This window comes from Callionymus lyra, chromosome 5, assembly GCF_982586985.1.
Source record: "Callionymus lyra chromosome 5, fCalLyr1.hap1.1, whole genome shotgun sequence".
Lineage (NCBI taxonomy): Eukaryota > Metazoa > Chordata > Actinopteri > Syngnathiformes > Callionymidae > Callionymus > Callionymus lyra.
Genome location: NC_141822.1, coordinates 6587302 through 6608082, shown reverse-complemented (window position 1 = coordinate 6608082; position 20781 = coordinate 6587302). Strand labels below are relative to the sequence as shown.

Genomic DNA, 20781 nt, shown 5'->3' with positions numbered 1-20781 from the left:
AAAACCTTTTAGTATGCATACTTTATTTAATTAAATTTTATAATTAGTTAAAGAGGTGATTTTTTTTCAGTACTTGAATTAAAAGTTGAGTATTTTCATTTTATGTTTTTTCAATATGTTTTTGTTTTATTAAATTCAATGTTTTTTCATTTGCACCCTTTTAAATTAAATTGATAAAAGTTGGTAAAATAGTGACACCAGTCATCAGCAAAGGAACACCGAGCTACGTGATTAAACTATTAAAATATTCATTCTGTGTTCAATTATAACAAAAAAAAAGGGAATAACGTTTTAATAAACCAATTATTGAATTCAATTATTAATTTAAAAAAAGTATTTAAAAAAAAATCATGTTTTTTAAATAAAAATGTAATTAAAAAATGTTAAATGTTAAATGAAACCATTAGACACATCTGATGACACTGATGTACTTCCACAGTTGTCTTATTATTATTTTTTTAAACATAAACTAAATTAATTTTTTTTGTTTATCTGTTTATCCGGCATCAGTTTGCAGAAAAAAAATGAGAATGACACAAATATAAAAACACACAACTGGACAAACTTCATATCACTTTGTGTTGATAATAACACAACCGTTTGTAGACACATTTTCTTGTGAGACTGACCTCGAGCTGAGACTTGTTCTTGTTCTTGTTCTTGTTCTCGTTCTTGTTCTTGTTCTTAAGCTCGAGTCAGTTGCTGCATAAATCAACATATTCGCAAAAACACGGTTGGATTTTGAAACGTTTTAGTTTGAGGAAACACTGCCATCGTGCGGTCATCTCTGTCATTACAACAACAATACAGCGTGTCTTTGAAAGAATAAGTTACATTACCTTACAGTTTGATCAGAACTCATATTAAAATACTAGTTAGTTATCTTCGTTTCATACAAACATGAACATTACATTTATTTAGGTTTTTATTTAAAAATCAAAAACATTTTATATTTCATTTAATCCAAAATCATAATTCACTCATTTTCTATTCACCCTCATGTCGACTAAGGGTTGAGATTATTTTCGGAGTAATTCGTAACTTTTTGAAGTTACAGGCAAAAAACATTTGTTAATTTTAATGTAAATGAAAACGATGATATCAGTGTCATCAGAATACTGTTGCAATTCAGCATATGAAATATTCAAACTTGAGTTGTTGGAATTGTATTTTTTTTTTTGTTTGTTTGTTTCAACTATTTTATTTGAATAATTACAAAACTAATGTTTTGTTTTTTTTTACACAGATTTTGATATTGTTTTTACAATAATTAAACAATGTTTATAATTTAAATTCAATACATGTAATCCTTTATATTCTACATGTGCCACTAGACAATACTAAAGGAGTTACTTGATCAAACTTTCAACCAATCATAGGATGGCTGACGATCATGTGACTTAAATTATTACAAAGAAAACAAGATTTAATTAAAAAAGAAAAATTCAATATTTGAAATACTATGACACTGATAAACTTCCATATAAGACCATGTGATTTCAAAGTAAGAGCCCGATGCTTTTATTTAGAAGCCGGGTTGACTCCCATGTAACCAGTGTCACAGCTGAGATTAAAGAGCATCGACAGACGTATGACTCCAGCAGCACAAGCGTCTCCTCTGTGCTTCATATGGAAAACACTCAAGCTATAGCGTGAAGTGAAAGTTGCTGATGGACGGTTCAATTACCTGTGCAGGTGGACGCCATGATTCCTCCACACCGTGTTCCTCTGCCACAGATGGTTGCTGGAGTCAGTGAGGAGTCGTGGAGATGCTTTTGAATCTGAAGACGTGTCCGTCAGAGAGTTTAGAAACAGCTGCTCCTGTTAGAAACTACAGAAAGATACATGTTATATCGTATTATATTCATTTAGTTTTGTGTTTACTTTGTTTTCTACTACATATTTATTACGTTGTTTCGTTACTTTATGTTTTATGACAACAACTCAGGTGTTTTTGTAGTGATGTGTTGATGAAGCTTCATGAAACAGTGTCATTATGTTCAGAGTCCACTAGATGGTAGTGATGTGTTGATGAAGCTTCATGAAACAGTGTCATTATCTTCAGAGTCCACTAGATGGTAGTGATGTGTTGATGAAGCTTCATGAAACAGTGACATTATCTTTAGAGTCCACTAGATGGTAGTGATGTGTTGATGAAGCTTCATGAAACAGTGTCATTATCTTCAGAGTCCACTAGATGGTAGTGATGTGTTGATGAAGCTTCATGAAACAGTGTCATTATCTTCAGAGTCCACTAGATGGTAGTGATGTGTTGATGAAGCTTCATGAAGCAGTGTCATTATCTTCAGAGTCCACTAGATGGTAGTGATGTGTTGATGAAGCTTTATGAAACAGTGTCATTATCTTCAGAGTCCACTAGATGGTAGTGATGTGTTGATGAAGCTTCATGAAGCAGTGTCATTATCTTCAGAGTCCACTAGATGGTAGTGATGTGTTGATGAAGCTTTATGAAACAGTGTCATTATCTTCAGAGTCCACTAGATGGTAGTGATGTGTTGATGAAGCTTCATGAAACAGTGTCATTATCTTCAGAGTCCACTAGATGGTAGTGATGTGTTGATGAAGCTTCATGAAACAGTGTCATTATCTTCAGAGTCCACTAGATGGTAGTGATGTGTTGATGAAGCTTCATGAAACAGTGTAATTATCTTCAAAGTCCACTAGATGGTAGTGATGTGTTGAAGCTTCATGATACAGTGTCATGTTGGTCAGAGGTCAGTAGGTGGCGCCATCAGTTTAAAGATGATGTTTCATTAGAACAGTTGTTAAAAAACAAATGAAAAATAATGCAGAGGCGCCATCTAGTGGAAACAGCGTGTAATCGATAAACTATTATACATTACATATAATGTGTTGTTAAAATAGTCATTAGACGTTAAATACTATAAATACATCTTTATAGAAGATGTTATGTATATTTGTTGATTGTAAATAGTAAATTGGTGGAATCGATGTGTTTAAAAAAAAGGCACATCTTTTATTTTCCAAACTATAATGTCATCAAATCCAAAAACTTATTGGATAATTAACAAGTATTAAATTATAAGTTTTAAAAGTAAAATATTGCAACAGTATAGTATCACCTTCACAGCTGTCAACACCATGCAATGTTATGACGAATAACTAAAATAAAATAAATAAATATTATTTGTAATTACAAGACAGTCTTCCTACATTATCTTAAGTTTTTGATGTCGCACACGTATATAACTTAATAAACTTGTTTATAAGTTTCCACATATGATTGTAAAGCATCATAATATCTTCTTAAAAGCTTATAAATGTAGTTTTTCGTGGTATGAATGGTACTTTATTGTATTTTACATGAGCCTTTCATTGAAAAGTATTTCATAAAAATAAATAATACTGTAATGTAACTGTAATTACAGTTGCAGCCAAGACTCTAATCCTGTTATATACAAAAATTAAATATTTAATTACGTTATGATATATTTTTTCAAATTAATTAAACATTTTAATCTTTAACCTGAATTGCATTAAAAGTAGTCAGAGACTTGAGAGCTGAAGAATGAATATAAATCTTGACGTGGAAACATGACAATTTTGAAAATATAATTCATATAAATTAAAGTACAAATGGTGGTACTTGCAACAGCACAACTACACAAATGTGTCAACGTACTTTTCATCAATACATGTTGATTAAATCACTACACAAACACACGTCACATCAGGAATAACCTCATCATTGATTCAATGACTGGATTCATGAGTAGAAAAGAAGTTACGAGGATTTATTCCATATCAGTGAAGTAAAAGAACCAAGAACCCGAGAAGACGTATGTTTTTTTCTCGGTCCATCCATCTTGTCTCAGGCCTGTCAGGCTCCGCTTCCCTCTCAAGAATCTGCCTTGAGATGACCTTTGAGGGAAAGGTCACGTGGACTCTGGCTGTGGTTTGTGTTTTTGCTCGGACAACGTCAATAACCTGCTCTGTGTGTGTGTGTGTGTGTGTGTGTGTGTGTGTGTGTGTGTGTGTGTGTGTGTGTGTGTGTGTGTGTGTGTGTGTGTCACACCGGTGATTATCTACTGTTTACTCTTCACATATTGAGCATCGGAGATTCACCTGAAGCCCCGCCCCTGTCTCGGTATGTGGATTTATGACCCGGGGTGCTCATCATGGGGGCCCCTGGGGGGTTGGGGGGGGCCTCAGACAGTCAAGAATATCTCGGGCTCTAAAATAACACTGACTTACAGTTTAAAATGACAGTTGAGACAGTTTCCTGAAGCAAGACTCGCTTGTAATTGAACGAATGTAACGTCTCAGCCGCCTTCGTTCATTAGGAGGGTTCCTGGGGTGTTTGTTTTGGGGGCCCCCTCGATCGAGTTTCATTTCTTCTTCAGGTTAACGACTTTCTTTGGTCTCTGCTCCACGATGACAGTCTGAACCCATTTGTCTGAAGTTTCTTCCTCAAGAATCCGGACTCTTGGACTCTGAGATTATTGCAGTTCAACAAGATGACCCCTGAGGGCCTCACCAACATGTGGTCGTGGTTTTTGTGGGGACACGCGGCTCCTGAGATCCTCAGGACGGAAGAGGGTTTTTGGGGGATTTGCCTTCGTAGGTCAAGTGCAGGAAATTGCAACATGCATTATTCATTTGACAATATTGGCTTTTATGAGACGTTACAAAAATTGCCGTGTTTCCAAGATTTGTTAAGAAGCTCTTAAGTGCTGGGATCTTCTTATAGGAAGACTCTTAAGAACGCTTTGATAGAGGGATCAGAGTCACTCTCAGCTTAAGAAGATCTTTAGATAAAAAAGAAATGTAGGAAATGACCGACTCTTAAGAGCCGTCTCAGCGAAGTGGTCAACAACAGAGACTTTTATTCTCTCCACTTTTACAAATAATAAAACAATGATCAGTGACAAAAAAAAACAACATTTGATCGAATTATTTAAACTCAACTTTTACACACACATTATATATATGAGTTCATGGTACTACTATCAGCAATTAAACTTTAACTAACATTTGTGAGTCTAATTAACCCGTAAAAAAAACATTAATCATCCCATGCCAATGATGCATTCTGGGCTGTAGAAGTTTTATAATGAAACTAGAAAAGACACTTTAACTTTAAAGTTCATCTAATGTGTGTATGTGTGTGTTGTTGTGATGTGTGACTCTATTGTATCATCAGTGTGTGTGTGTTGTTGTGATGTGTGACTCTATTGTATCATCAGTGTGTGTTTGTACAAAACTCTCTTTTCATTGAAATATTGACATTAGAAAATGAACTTAAGCTCCGCCCACTGAAAACACTTTTCTGGAGATGAAATCTTGTTGATCATAATCACACTCACTCTGCTGTGATTGGTCAAACATGGGGGTTTGTCACTGCGCGTCATCAATCCTCAGAAGTCTCCACCTCCAAGGGACTCGTTGTGTAGACAAAGTGGGGCGTGATTACAGTGAAGCCATTATTACCTCATAATGGACTCTGCTCTCGTAACCTGTTGTTCGCCCAGATTTCAGAGCAACTTTAGTTTAAAACATGGTCATGATGAGGAACTGACTGCATCTTGGAGAGAAACTCACTACATTTATGTAACATGTGAGTCAGGAAAGAATTAATTAATTTAATTTCAACAAATGTGAGTCATGTTACCTTTAGAAGTTGTTTATCTAAAATATATGTGTCAAAAATCAAGGCCAGATGCGGCCCCTTCAAGTAATGCCGTATGGTCGGCTCAAAATCAGGGTAGATTGATGCACATATTGAAACTTTTAAAATAAAAATTAAAAAAATTATTTATATTAAAGACAGTTTTTGTTTGACCCTAGCTTTGATTTGCAAAAAGACTTTGGCCCCTTGTGTGATTGAGTTTGAAAAACCCTTGATCTAAATGATTAAATCCATCAATCATTGATCGAACACTCAGAAAAACCCCAGACGTAAGAAAAAAAACAACCTTATATCTCCTCCTGCAACATTGCTCGATAATTCAATTCAACACTTCATGCATATTCTAATGAACTAAGACCTCGCTCAAAATAAAGCCTTTGTCTGACTATTCAATACATGTATGACTGCAGGTGAAAGAAATGGTTCAGATCATGTATGAACATCAAGTTAAGAAGTGAACAGTCAGTTTATTCATGTATAAAATAGCGAGAGGGATTCCTAGAGATGGACGCTGGGAATGATGGAGAGCGGAAAGGTTAGGATCTTCAGAAGTGATGACTCTCAGGTCAAAGGTCAAATGGACTCGGTCCATCAGTGGCAGGTGCTGCGAGGTGACGGTGAAATCGTCAACATAACAAGCGTAGAATCCATCTGGTCATCAGAGGCGAATCATTACACGTCACGTCATCGATCTCGTGGCTTTAAGGCTCGCTTAGAAAAATGCTTCGTGTGTTTCCCGAAGGAAGACGCGCTAGAGACGCTTCCACCGACCCACTCATTAAACGCACAGGGTCTGGAAAGTGTTCACTTTCAAACAGCGGGGAGGACTTGAAGGGAATGTTGTGCTGATCATTATTTTCAGGCTGCAGAGGAGAAGTTCAGACGCTGCCGGTTCAGGAACTGATGTGCATGAGAATCGTACCCTCCAACATTAAAGTCAGGACTTTCTTAGAGGTCACGTTGGAACTGGAACGTATCATGAATAAAGAGTAAAGTGTTCGGAAGATTCCAGACATCAACGCAACACGTGTACTTTTACAGCATCATATAAGTTTAACTAAGGTGTGTATGTGTGTGTGTGTTGTTGTGATGTGTGACTCTATTGTATCATCAGTGTGTGTGTGTTGTTGTGCTGTGTGACTTTATTGTATCATCAGTGTATGTGTGTTGTTGTGCTGTTTGACTCTATTGTAGCATCGGTTTCTGTTTGTACAAAACTCTCTTTTCATGGAAATATTGACATTAGAAAATGATATTAAGCTCCGCCCACTGAAAACACAGACTGTTTAAAATAACCAAAACAAAAAATTGTCTTTCTTTTAACATATGTATTTAAACTGGCCATTATATAGAATAGTTTGGTGCTAGAAAATGATCTTAAGCCCCGCCCACTGAAGATACTTTTGTTTTTCTGGAGATGAAATCGTGTTGACCATGACCACACCCACTCTGCTGTGATTGGTCAAGCCTGGAGGTTTGTCACCGCGCGTCAGCCATCCCGGAAGTCTCCACCTACAAGGGACTTGTTGTATAAACAAAGTGGGGCGTGATAACAGGTGGCTGGAGGAGGGGGTGAAGCCATTATTGCATCCTAATGGACTCTCGTAACCTCTCGTTCGCCCAGATTTCAGAGCAACTTTGTAAAGTAATAAGTTCAAAACATGGTCATGATGAGGAACTTACTGCGTCTTGGAGAGGAAGACTTCAATATTTGAAACGTGTAAGTTTCACATTAGTTGCCATATACAGCAGTCATTCTTCTATCTTTAGGAATATAATTTGAATGATATTTCAATTCTAGAATAGTACCTTTCCCCGAGCAAGACGAGTGAAATTGCCTGATCTGAATTATGTGCTTAAATTTCACCCTTTTTTCCAGAGCTTTGCTTGATTGAATTTCATTTTTGGGAAACAACAAACATGAGGCAGACCTGAATGTTAAGAAGTCCCTGGAATGATTGGAAATTGTGGTTACAATGGGGTTCTTGTAGTTTCTCAGATGAAAAGACATGTTTCTTGCTGCTCTCATTCTAAAAACAGCACCGCATTTGGAAAGTAAGTCTGGTTCAGAATCTTAAGATTGTTCATTGATGTGTGTGACAAGAAAACGGTAGCTTTGGAACATATGCTGCACAAACAAAAGCTTGCATACCTTCTGTGTGATATAAACATTCTTCTTCGCAGTCGTAGTCCAGACACTCTTTCCTCGCTTGTCTGTTTGAGATCATCTCTTCTCCTTCAGCGAAAGTGTAAACTACAAGTCTCGGACCAAAACAGCAGGAGAAGACAGGACGCTTACGACAGCCTTATTGAGTGGATTGGCATGTGACATGTCACATACCAATCTTTCCCATCAGCCCTTCACTGTAACCCTCATCCCAAAACCCTGCCCCCCACGTGTATCGGGTTGGCCAGGTTTCCGTCAGGCCACATATTCTGACTGGAGTTCTATCCTTGTCTTGTTGGGTGACTTAGGTCAGTCTGTCAAACTGGGCCTGAGAAACCTGGGTGTTGTATTTGACAAAGACATGTCTCTAGTTCAACACTGCAGAAAACTGACCAGAAAATGTTTCTTTCGACTGAGGAAAATCTATAAACTCAGGAAAATGTTGTCACAACATGATCGGGAGCTTATAATCCATGGCTTTGTGTCTTCTCGTCTGGACTATTATAACAGTTTGTTTTCATGTCTTAACAAGCAGGATCTGCAGTTCCTGCAGATCATACAAAACTCTGCAGCGAGAATTCTGAGCTGCTCTAGTAGAAGAACTCACATTTCTCCGATCCTTAAAACTCTTCACTGGCTGCCAGTTTCTTTCAGGAACAACTTTAAAAGTCTGGTTCTGACCTTCAGATCTGTTCATGGTCAGACCTTCCATCAGTGATCTGATCCAGACTTACACCCAAGCTCGGGCTCTGAGGTCTGTGGATCAGAATCTACTGATGGTTCCTGAACTTCCGGACCAGAGGAGAGAAATCCTTCCAGACTGTTGCTCCTAAGCTTTGGAACCATCTCTGTGTTTGATGATCTACTGACTCCTTCAAGAAACATCTCAAGACACTTTTATTTGTTCAGGCTTTTTCCTGACTTTTTGGGACTCCTATGTTTGTGTAAACTGCACGTTGTTTTTGATTGTTTAAGCGCTTTGTAACCCTGCTCTAGAAAGACGCTTTACAAATAACTATTCCTTACTTACTAATAGGCCGACTTGACCGGTCAGACTGATGGTATGTAAACAGATTCCCCACTGGATAAACATTTTGACGTCACATTCCTATTGTTGCATTCCAGGGAACAATTAACCCATACATTCGATCACCCACTAGCACAGGTTTAAGGGGGGCAGCGGCTTATGTGAGCCACCGATGTGTGGTTGGCCCGTAAAGTCGAGGCGAGATTGAAAAACCGGTAGCAGTCTTGCCGACCCTGCACGGCTGTATTTATAGAGCGCTGCTGCAGATGAGTCATTTGGCCGAGTGCCAGCTCGCCGTTCGCCAGATTTGCAGAATCCCCACTTAGGGGAGGGCCGCCTGATTTACGACACACCCTCGTCTTTCCACCGGCTCGCACCCCAGCCCTGGAACTTCTCTTCGGAGACGTGCAACACACCGTCTTGCTTTTGTCTTAGTTTCTTTCGCTCCTAAGATCTTTTATCTCTGATGAAAGACTCGCTGAAATCAAGACCGTCCAGTGTAACCTGGGACGTCGACTTGTAAGACCAATTTTCTCAAAAGCGTCATGGAAAGAAGTTATTTACCATTAGAATCATAGGAGTTTAAGAAGATCCAGTAGCGAGGGAAGGCGGGGAGGGCGGGGGGGGTGAGTAGGAAGTGTGAGGGGAAAGTGCTGTAGTCGGAGTCGGAGATAAATCTATCTGTGGCTTTGAACACGGACCGATGAAGACCTGGCGCTGGTGGGCCGGAGGTCAGCGACAACAGCGTGGCTTTTGCCCCTGCAGACTTCAGCAGAGAAGGGGTCAACTCTTCACCCCATGGATCTTGACTCAAACCCAGGTCGGTCTCTTTACCATCATGTTAACACGTCCCAGAAGAGCCGTAGTAGGTTCTCTTTATGGCAGCAGTGAAAATTCAACCTCTTTAAGTTGCTTTACCCACATACCTGTGAATTTGTATAGTTAATGGATCCCAAATGTGTTTTTATGTTTACTGTTCCGTATCTTATATCTTACGATTGATGGCTAACATATAACAGCTAATAGCTATTAGCTAATAGCTAAGTATTTACTGGCGTTGTGACTTTATATTCCTCTTTTTAATGGTTCCATCATGCTATTGCTGTAAACACAGTAAGATAAGAATCAAAAGATATAAGAAATCACAGATAATAGCTTTAATTTTACTCTTGAAAGTTAAAATCTATTAGAGAATAGAACAGAAAAAAGTCTAATCCATTAATCTACCCAACGATCCATCCATCCATCCATCCATCCATCCATCCATCCATCCATCCATCCATCCATCCATCCATCCATCCATCCATCCATCCATCCATCCATCCATCCATCCATCCATCCATCCATCCATCCATCCATCCATCCATCCATCCATCCATCCATCCATCCATCCATCCATCCATCCATCCATCCATCCATCCATCCATCCATCCATCCATCCGACAGTCCGTCCGTCCATCTATCTTTCTTCCATCTTTTTTTGATTTTTTGATTTGCCAAACAAGTTGTGGCATTAATAACCCTCACGTTTATAAAAACAGTTGTGGGTGTTGTTTTGATATTTCTCCAAAGAAACGGTTTGTAAAACTTTAAATTCCTAATCTTTTCTGTTTTAGAATCACCTGAAAAGTCTGTTACTAAGATCAAATTAGAGCTGCAGACGTTTGGTTCTTGCCGAGTCGATACTCATAGCTTAGACACATTTGTGCGCTCGTCTGTCGGCCTCAAGCAGCTGTTCAGTCGAGCAACAAGTGGATGTCGGCATTTCTGGAGATTCCTTGGCTGCTGAATTCTGTGGAAGCTTCATTGAAGCCACTTTACTTGGTTTTAATTGCATTATCAAGCATGTTCTGCTTTTCATTAGGTTGCACCTTTAAAGTCATTTCACTTTTATACCAAGTGAAATTGAGAGAACATTGTACAAGTACGATGAAATACCTGTTATATACAATGAATTAGAGACTTTATATATTGTGAAAATTGGCGTTAAAAAATTGGGGCATAATTATGGATTGGTGTCGTATGGGTTTTAACCAATACCAGTTCAAAACCAGTACTTTGTGAACATTGGCAACAGTTAAAACAGCTCCTGAAACAAGCCTGAGAGAATGAAGTTATGGTCTGTTGGTATTGTTTTGGTGTTACATTGTGTGTTTGTGAGAGGACATGAATATTATAAAAGAAAAAATCAATGATTATCAAATCAATGGTTATTTCGATTTTGCATTATTATAGACAACAGATGAACATTCGAGGTATAAACAATACAATCACTCAAAGATGGAGACAATAATGCTGGTAACACACTATGTCCAGGACAAAGAGCCAAACCAAAAAACACAAATACAAATAAAACATCCATTGTCAATTCAATTATGAACGTGTCAGTGATCAAGAGTTAAGTGGTTTAAAATATTGTAAAATATGTGTTGAATGTATGTGTTAAGGAAAGGAAACTTAAGAAATTAACAGAAAAATAAGGTAGTGAAATATGTGTTGCCTTTTTCTCTTGCTTAGTACACTATATCTTTGTTGTCATTATGGTTGTCATTATGACGAAGCTTCATGAAGCAGTGTCATGTTGTGCAGAGGTTAGTAGGTGGCGCCATCAGTTTAAAAATTATGTTTCATTAGAACAGTTGTTCAAAACAAAGGAAAATAGTGCAGAGACGCCATCTAGTGGACACTGAAGATAATGACACTGTTTCATGAAGCTTCATCAACACATCACTACCATCTAGTGGACTCTGAAGATAATGACACTGTTTCATGAAGCTTCATCAACACATCACTACCATCTAGTGGACTCTGAAGACAATGACACTGTTTCATGAAGCTTCATCAACACATCACTACCATCTAGTGGACTCTGAACATAATGATACTGTTTCATGAAGCTTCATCAACACATCACTACCATCTAGTGGACTCTGAACATAATGACACTGCTTCATGAAGCTTCATCAACACATCACTACCATCTAGTGGACTCTGAACATAATGACACTGTTTCATGAAGCTTCATCAACACATCACTACCATCTAGTGGACTCTGAACATAATGACACTGCTTCATGAAGCTTCATCAACACATCACTACCATCTAGTGGACTCTGAACATAATGACACTGTTTCATGAAGCTTCATCAACACATCACTACCATCTAGTGGACTCTGAAGATAATGACACTGTTTCATGAAGCTTCATCGACACATCACTACCATCTAGTGGACTCTGAAGATAATGACACTGTTTCATGAAGCTTCATCAACACATCACTACCATCTAGTGGACTCGGAAGATAATGACACTGTTTCATGAAGCTTCATCAGCACATCACTACCATCTAGTGGACTCTGAAGATAATGACACTGTTTCATGAAGCTTCATCAACACATCACTACCATCTAGTGGACTCTGAACATAATGACACTGTTTCATGAAGCTTCATAAACACATCACTACCATCTAGTGGACTCTGAAGATAATGACACTGTTTCATGAAGCTTCATCAACACATCACTACCATCTAGTGGACTCTGAAGATAATGACACTGTTTCATGAAGCTTCATCAACACATCACTACCATCTAGTGGACTCTGAAGATAATGACACTGTTTCATGAAGCTTCATCAACACATCACTACCATCTAGTGGACTCTGAACATAATGACACTGTTTCATGAAGCTTCATCAACACATCACTACCATCAAGTGGACTCTGAAGATAATGACACTGTTTCATGAAGCTTCATCAACACATCACTACCATCTAGTGGACTCTGAACATAATGACACTGTTTCATGAAGCTTCATCAACACATCACTACCATCTAGTGGATTCTGAACATAATGACACTGCTTCATGAAGCTTCATCAACACATCACTACCATCTAGTGGACTCTGAACATAATGACACTGTTTCATGAAGCTTCATCAACACATCACTACTGGTACATGTTCCGTAGTCATAATATATTTTGGAAAATTAAATGGGAATATCAAAAATGGCTAATCTCTTAAAATGGTTTTACATGCATAACCTTTGTTAAGAAAAAGCCTTTGTTTCTGACTCAGCACAGATTATTTTAACAACCTCACCACCTGTTCTTCACCTAAAACAGACTGGCTTTTGTTTCACATCATATAAATTAGTCTTTTCTTTGAAAGTTGAAATGCCAGAATTTGTCAACAGATGAAACATTAATAATAAAAGAATAAAAATGCTGTTTTGTTTTTTATTTAATTAAGAGCAGAGTTTAAGTTTGGCACGATACAGCATCTTTGGTGTACTTTCATTATTCACTTCAGGCGTAGATGGAGTGATGTGAAAAGGCTGGAAAAAGGCGTGATGATTAATGAACATCAGATTTATCTCTCTTTCTCGAACCAACTCGCTGCAATTTCACAAATGAAAACGTTGATTTATGACACGTGAGCAGATTTCATTGAGGAAGTCTGTGTGATGGATCATGTATCCTTGGCCGGTTCTCACCGAGAGAAAAGAAACGACACTCTTGTGCGTCAATTAGTCACAATAAACCTCGAGCCGGGCGGCTATGACCCTGTCTGGCAGGTTCAAAGGGGCTCTGAGAAGGACAGGATGATCTGGAACCAGTCATTTTGGCTGAGGGGAGTGCAGGTGTGCATCTGCCCCGGAGCCCTCGCCGCCGCTGAAAGCTGATATTAGAGGTATTAGTGAACAGAGCAAGAGGTACTTTGTCAAGTCTGCATTCAGTGGTGTGGATAAAGGGAGGTTCCCTCTCTTGTCTGACAGGCCGGACGTTTGCGCTGCTGGTCTCCCTGATTTATTTACAAAAAAATACAATAACTCAACAGAATTTTCATCGCGAGAAAAATCATTAAAGAAAATCTCATAGACTCTAGAACCGTGTTTTGTTTCTGTTGTCTTTAAAGCTGCTTATTGTTTTTATCATGTTTGTAATAATGAAGTAAAACAATACTTTCAGATAGCTCTATGTTATATATATATAAATATATATATATATATATATATATATATATATATATATATATATATATAAGTGAAAAAAAGGAAAGGATGATGCTTTGATACAATTATAATTCAACATTTCCTCCCGTATAGTTAGTATAGTAAGTATAGTTTATTTTTATTTCTTTAAAGCGTTATTTCACTCATAATTCTCTCCTTTTCTACTCGCCCTCTTGTCGACTAAAAGTTGGGATTATTTTCAGAGTAATCTGTTCTTTTTGGAGTTATAGTCAAAAATGTTTAGCGACTGGAGCTCAGTTGTTTTCCCTGTTATTTCTCAAACTTCTGCTACAATCAAGCTCAAAATAAAGACTTTTGTATTTTAAAACAATTCTTGTTCAATTCATGTCGAGGCTTCAACACAAGAGGGACGTTACAGACGAGCAGTATATGGAGGTATTTGGATGTTTTTCAGTTTGTCTTTTTGGACGAAGATGAATACGAAGACAAATGAGCTCCAGTCGCGACATTAAAATGAACAAACATATTGACTCTAAAAAGAACAAATTACACAGAAAATAATCCCTTAGTCGACATGAGGGTGAGTAGAAAATGAGTGAAATTTGAATTTTGGGTGAACCATCCCTTTGAATTGAAAGTTCATTTCAATACATTTAAAAAAGAGAAATCTTCCCTCCTGAGCTCCTGTGTTGTCGTGTCATGTCTCAGGCCTCCTGGCGTTGCGTGCCAGTGTTCAAGTGACAACAGCTGCCCGCACTCACCAAAACTCAACACTGCTTCCATTTTAATGGGATGTTAAAACCCCACTCAGTAGTCACTTCCCTCATAAGACTTTTTGGAATTTTAACAAACCACAAATTGCTGTCGGACATCGTCCGGAGATGTTCGGAATTAGTGAGGAGCTGAAAGCGATCTCTTGAGTTACTGAATCTGTTCCTCATCATCCTGGGATTTGTTGAGAGAAGCTTTTTATTTTGTGACTCTTAAGTCAAATTGCTTGAAAATGTTGTAATGTACTTTTTTCTCAACCTTTTCTTTAAAGATAAACTAATAAAAACTCAACTCTCATGACTCACATGTTCGAAATGTTTTTCCTCTCCAAGACGCAGTAAGTTCCTCATCATGACCATGTTTTTAACTTATTACTTTATAAAGTTACTCTGAAATCTGAGCGAACAAGAGGTTACGAGAGTCCATTATCATGTAATTATGGCTTCACTCCCTCCAGCTGTAATCAAACCTCGCTTTGTTTATACAACGAGTCCCTTGGGGGTGGGTACTTCCGGCATTGATGACACCCAGTGACAAACCTCCATGCTTGACCAATCACAGCAGAATCTGGTGTGATTGAAGGGTGTGTTTATAGCCAACAAGATTTAATCTCCAGAAAAAAGTGTTTTCAGTGGGCGGGGCTTAAGATCATTTTCTAGCACCAAACTATTCTATATGATGGCCAGTTTAAATAAATGTGTTAGATAAATGACAACTTTTTTTTTTTGGTTATTTTAAACAGTCTGTTTAACAGGGCAGAGCACACGTTCATAGAACCGGGGTTACAACTGTAGCTGTAACAGGGGTTTCTACGTGCAAAATAAGAAAACCCAAAACTATTAAGTCTTCAAGCGTAGTAAATTATAAACTACGTATACATTAACTATGACATTAAACTGTCGTCAAGTCCTTTGACTTTGTTCTCACTCGGTGAGACTGTTTATAAAAAACAGCGTGAATCATTTTTATTAAAACCTCATGTTCCACACGTCCATACATCCTGGGAGTAAGTGTTTCAGTCGGTTGTTTACGTTGCACCGAGATGTAGAGTAGATCGAGCAACTGAACGACCTTTTTCCTGATAATGGCGGAGAATCAGCTCTTTAAGTCAGAGATTCTCACGGTTTCTTCGACCTGATGTAAACACGCTGCTGTCCACTGACGTGCAAATAATCTATCTCATTGTTCATTTATTTATTAAATCCATTCTAAATTGATTCTATTACATTATCTTTTTTTTAAGCGTCCAGGAAGTGAAAACAAAAAAACTTGTTACGTTAACATTGTTGCAATTACACTGTTTTCACAGCGGGGGGAGCCATGAATAAAATTAAAAAAATATTTTATTGTACCGCTTTATGGACAAAAGACGTGACTTCGAAATGTGATTCTAGATCTTTGAAATCAACCCACAAATGTTCTAACAGGGATATAATAACGGTAGCTTGAAATACATGTGGTCCGCGGTCTTCATTAGAAAACATATTTAACCAGAGAATCTAAAATACTTTAAATCGTGAAAAAAGTTTTTAAATGTCACAAACGCAACAACGTGAAGCTGATAAGTTTGAATGATACTAAGTTAGTAATTCATATTTATATAGCGCTTTTCTAGACTAGGGTCACAAAGCGCTTAAACAATCAAAACAATACTCAATAAAATATATACTTAAAAGATCAAGATAACACTGAGAACAACAGCAGTTCAAGGAAAAGCCTGATCATTAAGCTTTTATTTTGAAGTTCTAAATGAGAAAAGTGTTCACATTTGGCCCTCACCTGATCATCAAATGTGGCCCTTTTTTTCAAACATTTGTACACCCAAAAGTGTGTGAAATACATTAAAGAAAAATGTCAATCTTTACTTTTCAAAGTCACCTCGTAGTCGTCCTGATACATTTTTATTTCTTTATTAAAGAGCAGCTCAAACTTCACTCAAGCATGTGAACGTCCAATAGAAGTCTACTCCACTTGCATAATACTATATTTACAGCCAGGCTGGCAGGACGCGCAGACATCTCTCTCGGTTCTGTTGGCACGACGTCCAGCACAGACGCTTGGCTTTTTGACAACCATGTGGCCTCCCTTGAACAGACTGACCTGAGGCTCACCTCCGTGTCCTCGTGACTACCTTTAAAAACTCTCGCTCATCAACCTTTAAATCAACGTAAACATGATATAAATACGTCTCCAGTGTCGAGAGACGTTTTGCCGTTAGTCCACATCGAGGATCCCGAGATATCGCCGACCATTTCTCGACTGGTTTCCCTATAGAAGAGCGACGGAGCAAAGAAACCTTGTCCTGCTTGACCTCCCTATTTACCGTGTTACTCATTCAGCTTGGGAGGGTAATGGATAGCCATAGTAACTCAGAGGAGTCTGTGTTCTGTGCGAGACAATGTCTTCGGGGACTCAGGTGGGGGCTAATGCTGTCTGCCATCAGATTATGTCTATTGATAGATGAAGACCACCGTGACACCGAGAGGAAAATTGGTCATCGATACCGAGGGTCAGGTTGAAACAAGAGAACCAGGAGAGATGTCGGTGAAGATAATCCCAGAGAGAGAGAGAGTCTACAGACATCCGTGTATTTATACGTCGTTCTGACCGAGAGTATTGTCAGATACTGATACTGATACTTTACAACAAAAGATACATTCAAATAAATCAATTAGTTTGACTGAACTCTTGCTAACCAGTCTTTTGATTGGATGTTATTCTACTGCAATGTATACATGAATTACTTTATTTAAAGTCCTATATTTTCCCCTGGACTTTGAAAAATAAATACACTGTATAGAGTTCAGAGTTGGAAAAAATTGACTTAACATAGTGTCCACAATGAAAACTTCATACACTGATATTTATTAATAATTTTCTCTTTATAGTTTACCAATATATAAATGCACTATATTGATTTTCTTTATTTCTTTAAAAATATATAATAATAATTATCTTCTTTCAAATCCTATTTCATTTTTATTCATATTCAATTAAGTGTGTATAAGTTATTTCATTTTTTATTTACAAAACAAATATAGATCGAATTTTTTTCATTTTAGTGTTGAAATTAAGCTTCTGTCCGCTAGATGGCAGAAGTCATTACGTCCTCCGCAGCTAAAGAAACACCTAAATCCCATAATATCCAGGCAATGACTGAGGACGAGAGGATGCAGTCGGCTCCAGCAGCCTTTGAAGCTGATGCTTGGGAATATTTAGGCTTTCAGTTCTTTTAACTCAACCAAAAGATAGTAAAACAACCATCAGATGTCAAAGAAATGTCGTGACCCCTAAAATCCAAAATTCTGCAAGTGTATCGAAAAATATATCGTATTAAATCATATCGTAAGTTAATTGTATCACTTCATCCCGATGTGTGTCTGCATTGATAAGATCGACACTGACTTAATGTGGACGGATGAAAGACATTAGGACGAGGAAAGTCAGGAGTGGATTACTAGCTCAAACACTACTTTAACATTCTTTAGTCTGTCGCTATTTTCCTTGAAATATTGGCGTATACTCAAGAATATACACGGTGCCGACTTGTGTGGTGTTTTGAAGAAACTTCAACTTAAAAATAATGGTTATTTTATGGTTAAAAAGGGACTAGGATGTAGTGAAGTTACATTTAAATTGAACAATAATTTGATACATGTGTCTTTTAATCTTCTCCGATGTTATATCATATATTATCTATTTGTTAATAAAACTTTAATATCAAGATAAATAAGCAGAGATTAGCATTTGTTTTCCATTATTCCCAACACATTTAACAATGGTTACTAAGTGTGTCTACGATCTGTGTAGATATAAAACATGTTGCTCAGCAAATGCATTGAAAGCGACCTTATCTCCTGTTTAAAAGATCTGGTGAAAGAGGTTAATGTTATGAGATCATTAGGACTGTGGAGTGTGTGAGTGTCAACAAAGCAAAGTGGTGTGAATGAAACACTGCGTTTGCTTATGGGGTCATGCCCTGTGTCAAATCACTGGCCCTTTTTTTTTTTTTTTTTCAAGCCCAGCCTATTGGAGAGATCTGCCCCATTGTTCCCATTACAGTGCTCCAGAGAAGTATGCTGCCCCAACCCCCTCTCCAAACCTCCCTCCTTCCCCTTTCTCTTTCACACCCTCTCAGCTGTGCTCACTCACTCATTCCCAGTCGGGCCAAAAAGCCGGCAGCTCCGCTCCTCACTCCCGTCATCCAGTGAACCCGGCGCTCAGGACTTTGCGATCCGCTCACAAGGGGAGGGTGGGTTCTGGTCTGGACTTCGGTGAAGGGGGCATGGAGGTGGTCCATCAGGGAGTCCATAGTCAGTTTGGATTATCAAGTTTGAAACCACACTCAGGTAAAGTCTGAAGAGTTTATTTGAATGTGTTAATGACTTCACCAGGAACTCATAGGAAACTTTCTTTTAGCCAAAAAACTTTTCAAGCATCTCACGCCTTTTTCGTTCCAACTTCTCGCACCGAATGAACTGGCATTTTGTTGCGTTGTCGCTCACGCCGACTTCCTGTTCTGTTGGAAGTATTTATGATGTGAGGAATTCTCGGAGGACTATCATTAGATATTCAATCTGGACTTGCCCCTGCTTGCACCCGAGCGAGAAGACTCCTGCAGACGACAGGAAGTGCGTACGTTCCGTCTCCTCTCGCTCGCAGCCGTGACACATATTTGAGTCAGATTTAAAATGTACAGTATCTTCGTTGTTTTCTAGCTGCAGCTGTTTCCTCCACTTGGCAGACGTAGAGCTCATGTCTGGGAGATTTGCTACTGAAATATGGCTTGAGATTTAACACTAAAAACTTGTCAGTATCACCCACTAGTTTTTTGCACATGTGAGAATATTGAGCATTATTTTTTTCGTCTCAAAATGAATGGATGATTCTTAAAAAGTTAAAATCATAGCACTTTTAACAATCTATATTTTAAGTGTGTAAAACTCACGGCTCAAGTTATCTCCTGTAGATTAATGTTCATGTTGATATGTGACCTATAAACAAGATATGGAACAAAGATTGTAAGATAAGGAACAAAGATTGTAGGGGTCAACCATTTTTAAAGAGACTTAAAGAGGCTCTTACGAAGGGTTCGGCCGAGAAGGATCGCTACGATGTTTCCCAGGCACGTTCTTAACCGTCAACTTCTGAGGAGAACCTTAAGATCAAGCCAAAGAAGCTTCGTAAGAAGCTCTAAGTGGGTTTCCTTAAAATCTGTGTAATGTTTCCATGGTTTTAATGTGTTTTAATGTGTAATTGTTAGAAAGTCCATGCTTTTTATATGCTCTACCTAATTGGAGTGAAGTTGTCGTGTGTTTTCCTGCGCCCTTGAATGCAGCATTGAGGCATTCTTCAATCTTAATGATTGAAGAAGAAGTTGAGACGTGTTTCCTTTCCGTCTTATGTGAATATATGTTGATTTATTTCAGGGCTTAAATACAGAAGGGTATGGGTTTTTTCCCGGAATAAATAGTCTCTGAAAGGTTATTTAATAAAACAGTTTAGTCATGGTAATACTATTATAATATGCAGACGTGTATCTTCATTGATCATTTTTTAAATGTTTGTAAAAGAGGAGGATATACATTAACCTGAAGTTGACCGCTGAGCATTGGGTCACAAAGAAGGCTGCTAAGAGTGGGTAATTTCCTTCTTAAAGAAATTCCTGTTAAGCGAAACATGTCACTGGGAAACACTTCTTTCTTTCACAGCGTCCTTAAGAACACTCCTAAGAAGATCATACTTTAGATGATTTTTGTAGGTAAAAATTGTAGAAGTCTATATTCTCTAATAGTTTTTATACACTTGTATGCAAGTTTTTTTTCTGAAAAATTTCTCATCCTTATACTTCAATCCAAGAGGGACGTTACAGACGGGCAGTACGGAGGTATTTCCAGTTGCTACATTAAAATAAACAAACATTTTTGTCTATAACTCTAAAAAAAACAATTACTCTAAAATAATCCCAACATTAGTCGACATGAGGGCGAGTAGAGACTTGAGTTTAGGGTGAAGTATAACTTTAAAGACAGTTTCATAAATACTAAATTAGTGCTTATAGATTTTGACTTTGACACCCCTTTTTTAAGCCATTGGTTGATTATCTGCACAAAATTCGGTTAGATTTGTATGCAACTCAAAAACTTCCACAACAGATTTTTTCATAA

General features: G+C 37.9%; 1 protein-coding gene across 3 annotated transcripts in view; it reads left to right on the top strand.

The window, feature by feature from the left end:
- arhgap24 (Rho GTPase activating protein 24) overlaps positions 1–20781 on the top strand; it is a 72760-nt gene that overhangs the window by 24024 nt on the left and 27955 nt on the right. Inside the window, exon 1 of one of the 3 annotated variants that reach the window (XM_087790632.1) lies at positions 9550–9685. The exons of 1 other annotated variant lie outside the window; for it this stretch is intronic. In XM_087790632.1, coding sequence (XP_087646758.1) covers positions 9664–9685 — 22 coding nt within the window. In that variant the 5' untranslated portion in view covers positions 9550–9663. Of the gene's footprint in view, positions 1–9549; positions 9686–18894; positions 18964–20781 lie in introns of those variants that run through there. One more of the 3 variants, XM_087790631.1, reaches the window with a different exon arrangement.